A 15683-nucleotide genomic window follows, 5' to 3' on the forward strand; every position below is an offset into this window, starting at 1 on the left:
AAATATCAAGAGTGCCCAGCACGATGTCCCTGGCACACTCAATAAATGATATGTTCAATATGTCTTCCCTCTTGGAGTAAGGATGGGGTGGTTGAAAAGGAAGAAACAAGGACCAGCAGTGAGTCAGTTCAGTCAGCAGAGGCTCAGAGTGCCCCTTACACCCCTACCCAGATCCCTTCTCGCTCTGGAGGCCTAGGGATTGTCTTGTTTCCTGCCTACCACCTCCCCGTCCTGAGCCCCGCCTCGCCCTCCTGAGCCCCGCCTCCGCTCCTGAGCCCCACCTTCCCCTCCCGAACTCCACCTCCCCGTCCTGAGCCCCGCCTCGCCCTCCTGAGCCCCACCTTCCCCTCCCGAACCCACCTCCCCGTCCTGAGCCCCACCTCTCCCTCTTGAGCCCCGCCTCCCCTTCCTGAGCCCCGCCTCCCCCTCCTGAGCCCCGCCTCCCCTCCTGAACTCCACCTCTCCCTCTTGAGCCCCACCTTCCCCTCCCGAACTCCACCTCCCCTTCCTGAGCCCCGCCTCCCCTTCCTGAGCCCCGCCTCCCCTTCCTGAGCCCCGCCTCCCCCTCCTGAGCCCCGCCTCCCCCTCCTGAGCCCCGCCTCCCCTCCCGAACTCCACCTCTCCTTCCTGAGCCCCGCCTCCCTCTCTTGAGCCCCGCCTCCCCTTCCTGAGCCCCGCCTCCCCTCCTGAGCCCCACCTCCCCCTCCCGAACTCCACTCCCGCTCCTGAGGCCCGCCTCCCCTCCTGAGCCCCACCTCTGCTGCCTGAGCCCCGCCTCCCCATCCTGAGCCCCGCCTCCCCATCCTGAGCCCCGCCTCCCCTCCTGAGCCCCGCCTCCCGGTCCTGAACTCCACCTCCCCTCCTAAGCGCACCTCCCCCTCCTGAGCCCCGCCTCCCCTCCCGAACTCCACCCCTCCTTCCTGAGCCCCACCTCCCCTTCCTGAGCCCCACCTCCCCTTCCTGAGCCCCACCTCTCCTTGAGCCCTCCTCTCCCTTCTGAAACCAGCCTCCTTCTCCTGAGCCCCATCCTCTCCCACAGCCGCCTCTTCCCATTACTCTAATAGAAGCCCATCGTCCTCATCTTGGCCCCATTATCACCCTTGAGACAAATGGGCTCTATGCTGGGAGGCAGCTGGCCAGCTACTGGGTCATTGTTCTGAATGCCGCTGAGAGCCTGAAAGGGAAGGGAGCCCGCAGGATCGAAAGTAGGGCTGCAATTACTGGCCTATTCAGCGCCCCAGAATAAAGCCCTGTCATTAGCTGGCAGCAGGGAGGCGGTCCGTAGGGGCAAAGACCAGGGGGCGATCTTTTCTGGGGAGAAAGAGCCTGACACGCAGTTGCTGCTCCCTGGCTGGCTGCTGGGAGGAGGCACCATCCCCAGCTCCCACCTGAGGGCCTAATTACCCTGGCAGACATAGATTGCCTTCCTAGGGGGGTGTGGGGAACCAGGGCAGAGCAGAACCCATAATAACTCTATCTGGTCATCCAGCTTCGCAGGGCTTTGCCAGCGCCATAGCTGCTCCACTGTATCCCAGATCGCTGACGCCCACCCTTCAGCCTCCCTCTGCAGACACCCACACTTCCAGATGTGCTCAATTTCAGGGGTTCCTGCTCCTGGGAGAATCACTCCCTGTCGGGCTCCCAGCCCCAAGACAGTTTCCCTGACACCAGCCCCCAGCTGCTCCTCTGCAGGTGGCTGGGGAAGGAAGGCTCTCCTGGCCTCGGTAGGGCTGAGGCTTCTCTGCCTCTTCAGGAGGGGTGAGGCTCTCTTCTGGCCCTGGGTCTTTCTGGGAGGGAGCCGACTTTCCTCTGGGCTGAGCAGCATCTCTACATCTCTGATCAGCCAGAGGAGCAGCCACTGCAGTGCCCCAGGGAAGGCACTTGCTCAGCCCTGGAGCTGGAGTGGGGGCCGGCCTTAGCCAGACTGCAGAGGAGGATGGCAAGCAACATCCTGTGGCTGGCTGAGTCCGCACACCAAAGGCCCTGACACCTGATTCACTGACTTTGGATTCCTTACTGGGGTCTCCTAGAGAGGCCAACGGCTGATACTAGAAATCCTCAGAAGGCCATGATTCCTACTGGCTGAGCTAGTGGGAAACCGGACAGACAGGAAAGAAGCCAGACTGACAGGGGAGGAGCCAGACTGATGGAGGAGGAGCCTGGCTTGTCTCAGAGCTCGAGTCCATACCAGATCTCCTGAGAGGGCTGTGTGACCTACCCGCCTGTGCCAGCCCCACAGGCTGGCCTCTGACTGTGACACATTCCACTAGAGAAGCTTGCTAGGAAGTTGTGGCTATGCTCTGCAGGTGGGACAGCTGGGCTAGGGGAAGGGATGAGGTTTGGTGAAGGAATCGTTGATAGGGTTGGGAGCAGGGATGCTGAGAGTCTGATCAGGGAAAACTTTATCTTAGGATACAATTCCCCCAAGAAGCCAAGAGCAAACGCATACACTGTTGGACTGTCCAGAAAACATCCAGAGGGACTTCTCTCAGAGAAGCCAAGAAAGCCACATCAGACAGAGAGACAGACAGACAAAAACAGGCTCTAGGAAACTACAAATCAGACAGACAGACAGGACAACTTGGAGTAACTGGGAACTAGAGACAGACAGCAGCTGAAGCCCTGGAACATCTTGGGGGGCAAGCCTCCCTGTCCCCACCCAGGGGAGGGCCCGCATAGGCAGGGTGTATAGGCCCCTCCACGAACCAACATTCAAGAGAATCTCCCACCTCCCACACTCCCTCCCCAGAGCACCCCCCGTCCCTAACCTCAAAGCCCACACCTCCCAGGGGGAGGTGAACAACAAACCTCTTGGAAACTAAGATCATGGGTTTCCTATCATACACCTCCAACCCTGGAAAATAACCCAGCCCCTTGAGAGCGCAGCACCCCTCCCCTGCCCCACGTCTACCTACGTGCTGGCGTGCTGCTGGGGCGGCCTCTCTCCCACTCCTTCCCACCTGGAGTTAGGGCTGCAGGTGGGCACCACACAGGCAGCAGGGGAGTACTGGTGCGTGAGCGAGCATGCAGGCTGAGAGCGGATGGGAGGAGAGACCACAGGAAACCCAAGGGACCGTCTCTGCTGCCCGCCCCTGCTGCCCGCCCCTGCCAGGCCTGGGCTTCTCAAGGGTGTTCTCCATCCTCACTGAAGCCTGGTGCTTGGTTAGTATCCATAAAGTGCTTACTGAATTGAGTTGAATTGATGGAGTTGGAGGCAGGCCAGACAGTTTTTCTCTCTTCTCCCCCGCCACCAAGGAAGGCAGTTTCCAGGAGGGAGACTCGGGCCATGTGTCTGAACAGTGAGGCCTCATGGGAAGGGGCCAGGGCAGTCAGGGTCTTCCTCTACCTCGTCCTGGTGTCTTCCACATCTCCACACTCTCCTCTTTCCTTCCCCCTCCACTGTTCCATTCTCCCGTTTCTCTTCTTCCTTCTAATTTCCAGGAGAGCAGTTTTCCTTTTGAGGGTATCCTAATGTCCCACCGCATGGGGAATTTCTCAAGGGTCCAAGTTGGCCTTATGTGCCTTTATGTCCCCAGGCCTGGCCCAAAACTTGTCCCAGAGGACACAGAAAACATTAGCCTCCCATCTTCCACACGGTTGGCTTCAGTAACTCCCATCCCTCCCTCGGCCCTGGATTGAAGGACCCGCTGGGCTGTGTGGCCTCTCTCAGAGTCCTCCTCAGAGCCCCGCCTCTGTCTCTGACCTCTGCTGGCTCCCCTATAAGGGAAAATGAACAGCAATGCCTTTCATGGGGTGGTTGTCCGTGCCCCAAGGTCACTAGCCACCGCTTCTGATCACTGTCTAGTTATTTTTCAGAGGATAAAGGGGGAAAGATCACAGAATCATTGCATCTTAAACCTGAAAATGGTGAGCATGAGAAGTCCGATGCCCTAAGCTTCCCGTGGCTGCGCTGGTCCTCGCTCTGTGACTGTGGACAAGTCTCTGGCTCCTCTGACCCTTACTCTCCTCTCATCCTTCAGGGACAAGAAGGCCCGCCCAGTCTGGCCCCACTGAGCAGCTCAGAGGCTCGATGGGATGATAGGAGAATGCCACTTTTGAGATAGACCAAGCCCTTCACTATCCAGGTGAGGAAACTGAGGCCCACGGGAGTGGAGTAACTTGCCCAACTTCACTCCATAACAGGAGACGGACAGACTGGGCAAATTTCAGGCCAGAATCCAAGTGGAGTAAAGAACAAGTCAAGAAAAGAGAAATGTGCAGAATGGAGACAGACAAACTGGTGGAAAAGAGAAAAGAGTGAGAGAGGCTGACAGAACACACAGATCGGGGGCGGGCGGGGAGCACAACATGGGCACAGAAGAGGAGAAACCAGAAACACAAGAGCAGAGAGACAGACGCAGATGCGGAGGGCGAAGGCTGATCCCAGGACGGAGACGGAGCACCAGGAAGGGGGACAGGGAGGCAGAGGGCGGTAGGAGAACCCAGGAAAAAACAGAGGAGAAAGCTTAGGACTGTGGCTCTAAAACCTGACTCCTCAACACTCCCACTCCATCCCAATGCTGTCAACTAACGTAGCCAGGGCTGAGAGATCCTGACAATTAAAGACAGGCACCTGGGCTGACTGGAAGAAGAGAAACCAGAAAGAAAAGTATAAATCCTTGATGGAAGAGGAAGGCTGGGCACTATGCATGGGCTGAGTGCACACCACTGTGTGCCAGGCACCCTCCCATGTGAGAGACATGAATATCTCCAATCAAACCAATTGTCCTGGCTGCTTACGAAAATCAGATTTTACATGGGCTCTTCAGAAGAAAGGAGCATACATTTGGGGTGTGATCGCTAGGGCATAATGACCTTAAACGTTGGGAATGGCTCATGTGGGGTCCAGAGGGAGCAGAGAGAAAATGACGTCTGAGGAAGGAGGTGAAAGCAAACAAACGACCCCACATGAGACTCAAGAGGAGGAGGCCCAAGAGCTAGTGCAGGGGTATGTGCTTTGTTGCAACAGGAAGGAAGTGGGGGTGCAGAGCGGAGGAAGGGGTCACAGTTCCCACCTGTGGGAGGCCAGGTCAGAGCAGGCCGGCTTCTGCTCGGCGTCGGCGGCTGGGCAGCAGAACTGGTGCAGCACGGTCTCATTCCTGCGGGCAGAGCAGAGGGAGATCAGAGCGCCTGAGACAGGCTGGGTCCCCACCCTGCCTGATACTAAAGCATTTCTGCCCTGAAACCCTGCTGCCCCCGTCCCTGCCCTTCCGAGCCCCTGCGTAAAAATCAGGCAGCCAATCACTGCCCCGGGCAAGACTGCAGCATTGATTCTCTGTCCATCGGAGTCCTCTTCAATCACCCAATAGGCTCAATTCAAATGCCACCTCCTGTGTGAAGCCTCCTTAGCCTCCCTGGCAACTCACCCTTCCTACTTCCGCACGCCCTCCCTGCAGCAGGCTCTTTCATGTGCATGTACCAAATGTCCTGCTCTGTGATCACAGTTTGTTCTTTATGACCCTGTTCTCCACCATGGTCCTGCAAGGTAGAACTAAGTCTATTTCTCTAGGATGCACAGAATTGCATGCAGTGAATACTTTTAAGCTGATCATATACAAAGTTACAAAACATTCATACAGGGACGTTAGTGTTGCCAGCTAAAAATCCAAGGAGTGGTGCCTGATGAGGCACTTGGTGTAGATAAAAAAGTCAACCCAGGAGGCCGGGATCGGGGTTCTAGTCCCAGCCCTCCAGTTCGCCAGCTGTGTCACACGTGGCTCACCTTTTCTGGGCTGCAGCTGACTTACTAATGAAACGAGGGAGGTGAACTAGCGAAGTGGCTCTCAGCCTTAGCTGCATATTAGAATCACAAGGAGATTTTTAAAACAGTTCATGCCTGGGCCCTTCCCTTCCCCGCAAGGACTCTGATTTACGTGGTCTGGCATGAGTCCAGGGCACCAGGACTTTTTAACAAACTCCCAGGGTGATTCTAAAGGCGGCCAGGATTGAGAGGCACTGGACTAGAGGATTTCCAAGGTCCCGTCCACCTCTAAAATGCTGTGATTCCAATATCCACTTTGAGCCAACCTGGGATTCAGTATTGAAATTACTTTTGGATAAAGATACACCGAGCCATTGCCTTCTCTTCCTTAATAAGCAGTTGCTGTCCTGGGCATTATTGAGTCAGAGAATGTCAAACCTGGAAGGGCCCCCAGAGATCATCTGAAAGGGATTTTCAAAATTCCTTCAGCTTCAGAACACTTTGTCCAAACCAAATCTTTACCGGAAGCCTATTTTGTAAAACAACAAAAGTAGAATAGCTCCATGGCTGGGGGAGGGGCATCTGCACCACTTCCCAGACCTCCTAGCCCCGAATGTGGTAGCCACCTCCCAGGCACCTGTTGGGGGCCCACTGGGTCTGAGAGTGTAGACAAGAAATGCTGAACTTGGCTATCTGCATGGAAGAAAGAACACTAGAGCCTATCTTAATTTTTGTTTGTTTGTTTGTTTAGAGACAGGGCTTTGTTGCCCAGGCTGGAGTGCAGTGGTGTGATCATAGCTCAGTGTAACCTTGGCCTTCTGGGCTCAAGCAATCCTCCTGTCTCAGCTACAGGCATGTGCCACCAGGCTCAGCTAATTTTTAAAAATTTCGCAGAGACAGAGGTCTCACTATGTTGCCCAGCCTGGTCTCGAACTCCTGGCCTCAGGCAATCCTCCCGTCTTGGCCTCCCAAAGCACTGGGATTACCAGCATGAGTCATCACACCTGTCTGAGCCAACCTTTAATTTGACAAAAAATAAATTCCAGAAAGGTTATGTGTTTAAATGGGAGAAATTAAATGGGAAAAAAATCAGAAGGAAGCTTAGGAATATAGCTGATGTGTTGAGATTTTAAAAACAAAACAGGAAACTGAAAAGCCATTAAAAAAAGATAAACAAGGCCGGGCGCGGTGGCTCAAGCCTGTAATCCCAGCACTATTTTACAGCAAAATACATTTCTTTTATATACTGGCCTTGTAAATATGTCTCGGAAACGGCCCTGGAAAGCTGTCTCTTGTGGGGAAAATCTACGTTCTGTAGAGAATCCTCTTCCTATTCCAGGTCTTTTTCCCTGATCCAGGAGAAAATCAGTTAAGAGTCTAGCACCTTTTTAAGTCTGATAAGAAAAACTTACAATCTATTCTCTTTGAAGCCTGTACCTGGAGGCTTCATCTGCATAATAAGAACGTTGGTCTTCACACCGCCTCATTTTAACCCAGACACTCCCTTCTACTGATTCCACGTCTTTCGATAATAACGACTCTTTCAACCAATTGTCAATCAGAAAATCTCTGAATCTACCTATGGCCTGGAAGCTCTCACTGTATTTCAAGTTGTCCCACCTTTCCAGATTGAACCAATGTACACCGTGGTTCACTCTCACTTACTTACTTACATAAGTCACTGGTGTCTCATGTCCCCCTAAAACGTATATAACAAAGCTGCAGCCCAACCGCCTTGGGCACATGTTCTTAGGACCTCTTGAGACTGTGCCTCAGGCCATGGTCACTCGTATTTGGCTCAGAATAAATCTCTTCAAACGTTTTACAGAGTTTGGCTCTTTTCTTTTTTTTTTTTGAGACGGAGTCTTGCTCTGTCGCCCGGGCTGGAGTGCAGTGGCCGGATCTCAGCTCACTGCAAGCTCCGCCTCCTGGGTTTACGCCATTCTCCTGCCTCAGCCTCCCGAGTAGCTGGGACTACAGGCGCCAGCCACCTCGCCCGGCTAGCTTTTTGTATTTTTTTAGTAGAGACAGGGTTTCACCGTGTTAGCCAGGGTGGTCTCAAACTCCTGACCTCGTGATCCGCCCGTCTCAGCCTCCCAAAGTGCTGGGATTACAGGCTTGAGCCACCGCGCCCGGCCAGTTTGGCTCTTTTCTTCAACAGAAGCATTGTTTTTAGTGTGGTGGTGGGGAAGTGGGGGGAGAATGCAAACAGCTCAAGTCCTCATCAATCAGGAAACGGTTGAACAAACTGTAATACCTTCAACCCTACCATGGAATGACGCCACCTACTAAAAAAGAACTAGTTAGCACTGTATCCCTCAGTCTGGATGGATTTCCACAGCATATTATTAAATGAGAAAAGCAAGTTGCAGAGAAATCTATAAAGAGTGATCCCAATTTTATAAAATAAAAAATGACTCCTCTCACCAAATGCAAATTCTTTGCATGTACACTCTATTTATATATGAATGCAAACTAAACTATTAACACTGGCTACCTCAGCAGATGAGAGCAGGGGAAAAAGACAGAGGTAGGAAAAGGAAAATTGATGCTTAGGGTAAAATGTTGACGGACAGTGTTAAATATAAATTCCCATGTGTGATATTACCGTATATCCATTAAAACTCAATATGAAATTCCCATGTGTGATATTACCGTAAATCTGTTAAAACTGAATGTGAACCTGAATAAGAGCTGGAAAATGTCAGAAACCAACACAAATATTGATGTCATTTCACAGAACAGATCATGGGCAATTTTCATCTTGGACTTCTGTTCATTTAATGTATTTTTTGTTACAGATTATATATAATCAGTAGGTCATAGACTAATAATTGATGCAACAAATATAAATTTTTTAAAGGGCAATAAAGCAAATAATTGAACCTGAGCCCTCATTTTACAAATGCGGAAACTGAAGCTGAGTGGAGAAGGGACTTATCTGCAGTGGTTCCCTGGCCAAAATTCCGGGTCAGTCTTCCAGCCCGAGGTTCACTCCTGGGGCAAGTCAAAGACTTTAGAGAACTGTCTGAAACCTAAACATCTTTCGATAGCACCCAGGCTTCCTGGCCTGAAGAAAAGAGGAAAACGAATGAGGAGATGGAGCAGGAGCAAGAAGGGCCCACAGCCCAGATCATGCAGGGCAGGTGGACCCAGGTGCGCAGTACAGTGGAGAGCCTACACCCCCAGTTCCAGGCCTCCAGCTGCTCCTGGGTCCAGGGCAGGTTTGGAATTCCTGACAAAAGCCATCAAGAGCATAGGCAAAGAGGCATGGCTTGTTCACTACCCACAGCGCTGACATTTCAGGAAGGAAAGCTCACCCACACGGTCATAGGCTGGCACAGTGGTGCCTGGGGGGACTGTTCTGATCCTGCCTGTTTCCCAGAGGCTTCCTCCCAAGGTTGGGAGCCACTCCTCTGTCCAGACACTGAGGGCAGGCACCTGCTGCTTCTCCCAGGTCCCCAGACTCAGCTGTAGTGACACATGTGATAGGTAACTGAATGTCTTTCAGCAAGAAGCCCAAGTCCTTCAGCACCTGGGGCTTGGGCTGGCTGTGCTGTTGGGGCTTCTGCTGCCACTGGGGGACAGTTCAGCCAAGAGGGGAGCTTGTCTTCCAGTTCTGCCTCTGAGCTCCTCCGTCCACCTCCTGTTCCTTGGGTCTCCTCAGCCTAGGCCAGAATGCTTCTTGTCTTCTTTCCGGGTTTAGCTCATGCTAAATTGTAAGTCCTGCCCTGCCTGCCTCTGACCAGCCTGGCCACCCACCCTGCCTAAGGTCATGGTCTAAGTTTCCTGACCTGGGCATGTTTTAGCTTAAGTGTCCTAAGGTCACTCAGCTAGTTAGTAGCAAGCCTAAGCCCCAGGCAGGCTCCTGTCAAGGATCATACCCACCACTCTTCTTCAAAGGGTTTTTGGCCAGTGGGCATTCATGTACTCATTTACCAAGGCTGGGCAGGGAGTGCCTAGTGCCTAGATCAGGGCCTGGTATAATGATGGCACTCAATGCTTTAGTATGCAAAGAACCATCACTGCAGTCCCTGCCTCAGGGAGTCCACCAGCTAAGAGAATGCCCTGGTCTGTTTGTGCTGCTCTAAGACAATACCTGAGGCTGAATGACTTGCAAAGAAAAGAGGTTTATTTGGCTCATGGTTCTGCAGGCTGAACAAGAGGCATGGCTCCAGCATCTGCTTCTGGTGAGGCCTCAGGCTGCTTCCATTCATGGCGGAGGGGTAAGGGGAGCCAGTGTGTGCAGAGATGACATAGCAAGAGAGGAAGCAAAAGAGAGAGGGGAGGGAGGTGCCAGCTCTCAGGGGAACTAACAGAGCAAGAACTCACTCACCCCCAACTCCGCAGAGAGGGTGCTAACCTATTCATGAGGAAGCCACTTCCATGACCCAGATACCTCAAGTTAGGCCCCACCTCCAACTCTGGGACTGAATTTCCACACGAGGTTTGGAGGGGACGAACATTCAAACCATAGCGGAGAACATTTACATCCAGAAAGGCCCAAGCTCCTGTTTGGCTGTAGCTGGAAAGGAGCCACCCTGAGACTGTGGGTAGAGGGATCCTGGCCTAGGTCATCCTCTGACGCCGCCCCCAAGCTTCTTCCTGAATCCTCAGTCTTCAGGCCACAGCCTTCCCGTCTTTCTCTGCCCTGCTCTCTTCCCACCTCCCTGAAACACTACCAGCATAGCAGATGGACACGGGACACCAGGGGCTGGCAAGGTGAGCAGGGGACAGGAGGGGAGGGACAGGATCTCTTGGTGATACCAACCTGAGATTGTTGCCAGGATGTCCCATCAGAATCTGTCCCCCTGGGAGGCAGGGGACCGTGGGCACAACCTGCTTCTGTCCACAGAGCAAGGCTTTCTCACCTCAGGAGGGCTGGCTTGAGGTTCTGCCACCACCCTCACACCCCAGCGAAGCTTTTGGGGGTCCATGCCAGGTGCACCAGGTCTCCACAAGTGGGTCACAATTCCTGTGTGCGTTCATTTAAGTCCCTTATCTCTCAAAGCCTCAGTTTTCTTGCCAGTAAAGCTAGGATGATAGTAGCTCCTGCACCTTGCAGGGCTTTTAGGAGAGCAAATACAACAGTGCATGGCAAGGCACATCCTAAAGGCAAAGGCCACACAAAAGCACCTTTTATTCATTCGCCTTCCTGACCCAGCTCTTTTATTTCATCTGTGCAAATGACAGAAGGAATTTCCTCCTCAGATAATGCTTCTTGCATCCTTGAAATCAACCAGTGCTGCATTTTGTGAGCACCAAGAGGCAGAAAATGTCTCCTCAATATAGCAAGAACCAGCTGTTCTCAGAACCTGCTTCCCAGGGGCTCCACACTCAACACGCTCAACTCTCTGTGCCCGATTTGTCACCAGGGCAGACGGTGGCATGCAGCATCTCTGCATCCCTATTTCATCGCGGTGGAAACTGAGGCCTAGTGCAGGGTGAGACAGGGTCCCAGCAGGTTGAGCAAATCCCTGAGATGCGGGGCCTTTAGGGAGAGGGGCCGGGACCCATCGCTGCTGGGGAAGTAAAGAAAGGAGAGAGGTCCCCATAGGCCCAAGTGCAATCACCACACTTGGTGGGGGCAGCAGGGGGAACCATTCAAGTGCCTTAGGCCTTGGAACGATACAGCCCCCAATCCACCTCACAGCATGAGCCTGGGAGGGGCATTCTCAGAGCCCCTGTGGTGCACAGTCTGGGGGTATCAATCACAGTGTAGTTGTGGGAACCACAGCCCAAGGCTGTGACCCTGGGAGTTCTGCGGCTGAAGGGGGCTGAAGGAAATGGACAACGGAAGGACCCCTAGGAAAAAGGAACATGGCCATTCTCAGTCTTTGGCTTTTTCTCTCCCAAAAGCCAAGAACTGAGACTGGGCCATGTTCCTGGAGGGAAGCTTTCTTGAGGGAAGCTTACAGAATCCGAGCCAAAGGCTTCTTCCAGGGCCAATGGCTTGAAGCAGAATTCAGTCCCCTGTGGCTTTAGCAATCCCAACTCCCCCATACTGATGAGTACTGATGGGGAAGCTGGACTGCTGGATGGATGTGGTAAAACCTAAACATGAGATAGTCTGTGGGCCCAGAATGAGGTTTTTATGTGTTGGGTATCCCCGATCATGCTGTGAGGCTGGGATGGGCAGGAGCTTGCAGCACTCTGGGAATGAGACTGGAGCAGGGCAGGAGGCTGTGTTCCTTGGCCATCAAGGAGCAGCTGGCTCAGGGGATTCCAAGGCATCTCCCAAGCAAGATGGGAGTCAAAGGCCTGCACAGGAGGCAGCGTAGACCTGAAGGAAGAGGGGAAGCTAGGGGTCAGTCAGGAAAGAACCCTGTTTCTTTCTTTTCTTTTCTTTTCTTTTCTTTTCTTTTTTTGAAACAGGATCTCACTCCATTGCCCAGTCTGGAGTGCAGTGGCGCGATCTCAGCTCACTGCAACCTCCAACCTCCAACCTCCCAGGCTCAAGCAATCCTCCCAAGTAGCTGGGACCACAGGCATGTGCCACCACACCTAGATAATTTCTTTTTGACTTTTTTGTAGAGACAGGCTTTCATCATGTTGCCCAGGCTGGTCTCGAACTCCTGGGCTCCCGTGATCCATCCGCCTTGACCTCCCAAAGTGCTGTGATTACAGGCATGAGCCACCGCACTGGGTCTCCTTGTTTCTTAAAGAACCAGGAAGATAGCGAGCAGCGCTGCCAGAGGAGCGACAGCCAGGGCCAGCTGGCCAGATGGGAAGGAGCATTAAGTGCGGCAAGGGGCTGAGAAAGTCGCAGCCAGAGCCAGGCTCACAGGATTACAGGAGGCTGTGCACTCTCACTTCTGACATCTATATTTAGTTTGAGACTCAGGATTCCACTGCACGGCCATAAAAATAGTTGAGTCGTTTAGAAGAACTGATGAGGAGTGCAGTACCACAGTGGGAGAAGCAGGCGAGGGCTTGAGCAGGGGGGCTCCCAGCAGGAGAATAAAGGAGGCCAAGCTGGAAACCCCGGGGGCAACTCCGAAGGCGGATCACCCTCCCTTCACCACGCTAAGGACAGCAGACTGAATCTCCAGCCTTCAGAAGGAAACAGCCAGGGAACCTCTCTAAAGGAGCTGCCTTAAGCTCCAGGAAAAGGGAGAAATCATCAAACTGTTTCTGGTCACCTGCCCCATCCTGGTACCACCATCACTACTGCTGGTGGGGCCTGAAGACTGGATTTCTTTTTTTCCACTTTCTCTTAATTTTCTTGCCTCCTCCAAAGAGCCTTTTCTATTTAAACTTGATAAATAGGAAGAAAAGAAACCCTTATTTTTCAGAAATCTCTAATTCCTGGGGTGGGGAGGAGGAGGGGATAGCCAAGACAACTTTGAAAAACAACAACAAGTTGTAGGACTTCACTGGGTGGTTTCAAGACTGAAAATAAAGCTACCAAAATTAAGACAGTGCAGTGGTGGCATAAGAATAGACATACAGCCTGTAATCCCAGCACTTTGGGAGGCCGAGACGGGCGGATCACGAGGTCAGGAGATCGAGACCATCCTGGCTAACGCAGTGAAACCCCGTCTCTACTAAAAAATACAAAAAACTAGCCGGGCGAGGTGGCGGCGCCTGTAGTCCCAGCTACTCGGGAGGCTGAGGCAGGAGAATGGCGTGAACCTGGGAGGCGGAGCTTGCAGTGAGCTGAGATCCGGCCACTGCACTCCAGCCTTTGCGACAGAGCAAGACTCCGTCTCAAAAAAAAAAAAAAAATAGACATACAGATTGACTGAACAAAAAGAGAAGCTAGAAATAGATCCATACATATATCACCAATTGACCCTTGGTAAAATTACAAGGTCATTCAAAAAGGAATGATAAACTTTTTTTTTTTATTATACTTTAAGTTCTAGGGTACATGTACATAACGTGCAGGTTTGTTACATATGTATATTTGTGCCATGTTGGTGTGCTGCACCCATCAACTCGTCAGCACCCATCAATTCGTCATTTATATCATGTATAACTCCCCAATGCAATCCCTCCCCCCTCCCCCCTCCCCCCTCCCCATGATAGGCCCCAGTGTGTGATGTTCCCCTTCCCGAGTCCAAGTGATCTCATTGTTCAGTTCCCACCTATGAGTGAGAACATGCGGTGTTTGGTTTTCTCTTCTTGTGATAGTTTGCTAAGAATGATGGTTTCCAGCTGCATCCATGTCCCTACAAAGGACGCAAACTCATCCTTTTTGATGGCTGCATAGTATTCCATGGTGTATATGTGCCACATTTTTTTAATCCAGTCTGTCACAGATGGACATTTGGGTTGATTCCAAGCCTGTGCTATTGTGAATAGTGCCGCAATAAACATACGTGTGCATGTGTCTTTGTAGTAGAGTAATTTATAATCCTTTGGGTATATATCCAGTAGTGGGATGGCTGGGTCATATGGTACATCTAGTTCTAGATCCTTGAGGAATCGCCATACTGTTTTCCATAATGGTTGAACTAGTTTACAATCCCACCAACAGTGTAAAAGTGTTCCTATTTCTCCACATCCTCTCCAACACCTGTTGTTTCCTGACTTTTTTATGATTGCCATTCTAACTGGTGTGAGATGGTATCTCATTGTGGTTTTGATTTGCATTTCTCTGATGGCGAGTGATGATGAGCATTTTTTCCTGTGTCTGTTGGCTGTATGGATGTCTTCTTTTGAGAAATGTCTGTTCATATCCTTTCCCCACTTTTTGATGGGGTTGTTTGTTTTTTTCTTGTATAGGAATGATAAACTTTTTAACAGATAGTGCTGAAACAACTGGATGTCCAGATGCAAAAAAATAGACTTCAATCCATGCCTTATACCATACATAAAAATTTTAAAAATAGATCATAGACTTAACAGGTAAAATCATAACACATCTCAAAGAAAATACAGAAGATAATATGTGGCTTTAGGATATGCAAAGATTCCTTCATAGGACCAGAAAGCACAAACCGTGAAATAAAAAAGTTGCTAAGTTAGACTTCATCAAAATGAAAAGAGTACATCAATTTTTCTCTTTGTAAGATACTGTTAAAAAAAATGGGGCCGGGCGCGGTGGCTCAAGCCTGTAATCCCAGCACTTTGGGAGGCCGAGACGGGCGGATCACGAGGTCAGGAGATCGAGACCATCCTGGCTAACACGGTGAAACCTCGTCTCTACTAAAAAATACAAAAAACTAGCCGGGCGAGGTGGTGGGCACCTGTAGTCCCAGCTACTCGGGAGGCTGAGGCAGGAGAATGGCGTGAACCCGGGAGGCGGAGCTTGCAGTGAGCTGAGAGCCGGCCACTGCACACTCCAGCCTGGGTGGCAGAGCAAGACTCCGTCTCAAAAAAAAAAAAAAAAAAAAAAAAAAAGAAAAATGAAGAACCACTACAAGTCAATAATAAAAAGACAAACAACCTGATAGGAAAATGTACAAGAGATTTGAACAGACACTTCTCCAAAGGAAATATACTAAGGACAAACAAGCACATGAAAAGATGTTCAACATCACTAGTCACTAGGGAACTGCCAATTAAAACCACAAGGAGATACTATTACACACGCGCTAGAATGCATAAAATTTGTGTCTGACAAAACCAAGTGTTGACAAGGGTGTGGAGCACCTGGAACTCTCATATGCCTCTGAAAGGAAGCCAAAATAGCGCCACACTTTGGAAAACAGTCTTGCAGTTTCTTCTAAAGTTAAACATACATTTATCAGATGCCCTTCCAATTGCATTCCTAGGTATTTACCCAAGATAAACAAAAAGTTATACTGATACAAAACTATTCATGTATGTAAAAAACCACCCAGAAGCAATGTAAATGTCCACTGACTGGCAAATGGATAAATAAATTGTGATATGTCCATACGATGTAATACTATTCAGCGATAAAAAGGAACAAGCTTAGTGACACATCAACCAACATGGATGAATTTCATAAACGCTGTATTAAATGAAGGAAGGTGGACACAAAAGACTCCACATTGTATGATTCCACTTA

General features: G+C 51.1%; 1 protein-coding gene across 10 annotated transcripts in view; it reads right to left on the reverse strand.

The window, feature by feature from the left end:
• The window catches only part of IQSEC3 (IQ motif and Sec7 domain ArfGEF 3), a 112799-nt gene that overhangs the window by 72972 nt on the left and 24144 nt on the right, over nucleotides 1–15683 (reverse strand). For all 10 annotated transcript variants that reach the window (XR_004440118.1, XM_033223350.1, XM_033223349.1 and 7 more), the window contains exon 2: nucleotides 5016–5099. Coding sequence is in view for 9 of the 10 variants with exons in the window: in XM_033223350.1 (XP_033079241.1) it covers nucleotides 5016–5099 (84 nt within the window). In the remaining variant the exon portion in view is untranslated. The remainder of the gene's footprint in view (nucleotides 1–5015; nucleotides 5100–15683) is intronic.

Source organism: Trachypithecus francoisi, unplaced genomic scaffold, assembly GCF_009764315.1.
Source record: "Trachypithecus francoisi isolate TF-2019V2 unplaced genomic scaffold, Tfra_2.0 Lachesis_group11, whole genome shotgun sequence".
Lineage (NCBI taxonomy): Eukaryota > Metazoa > Chordata > Mammalia > Primates > Cercopithecidae > Trachypithecus > Trachypithecus francoisi.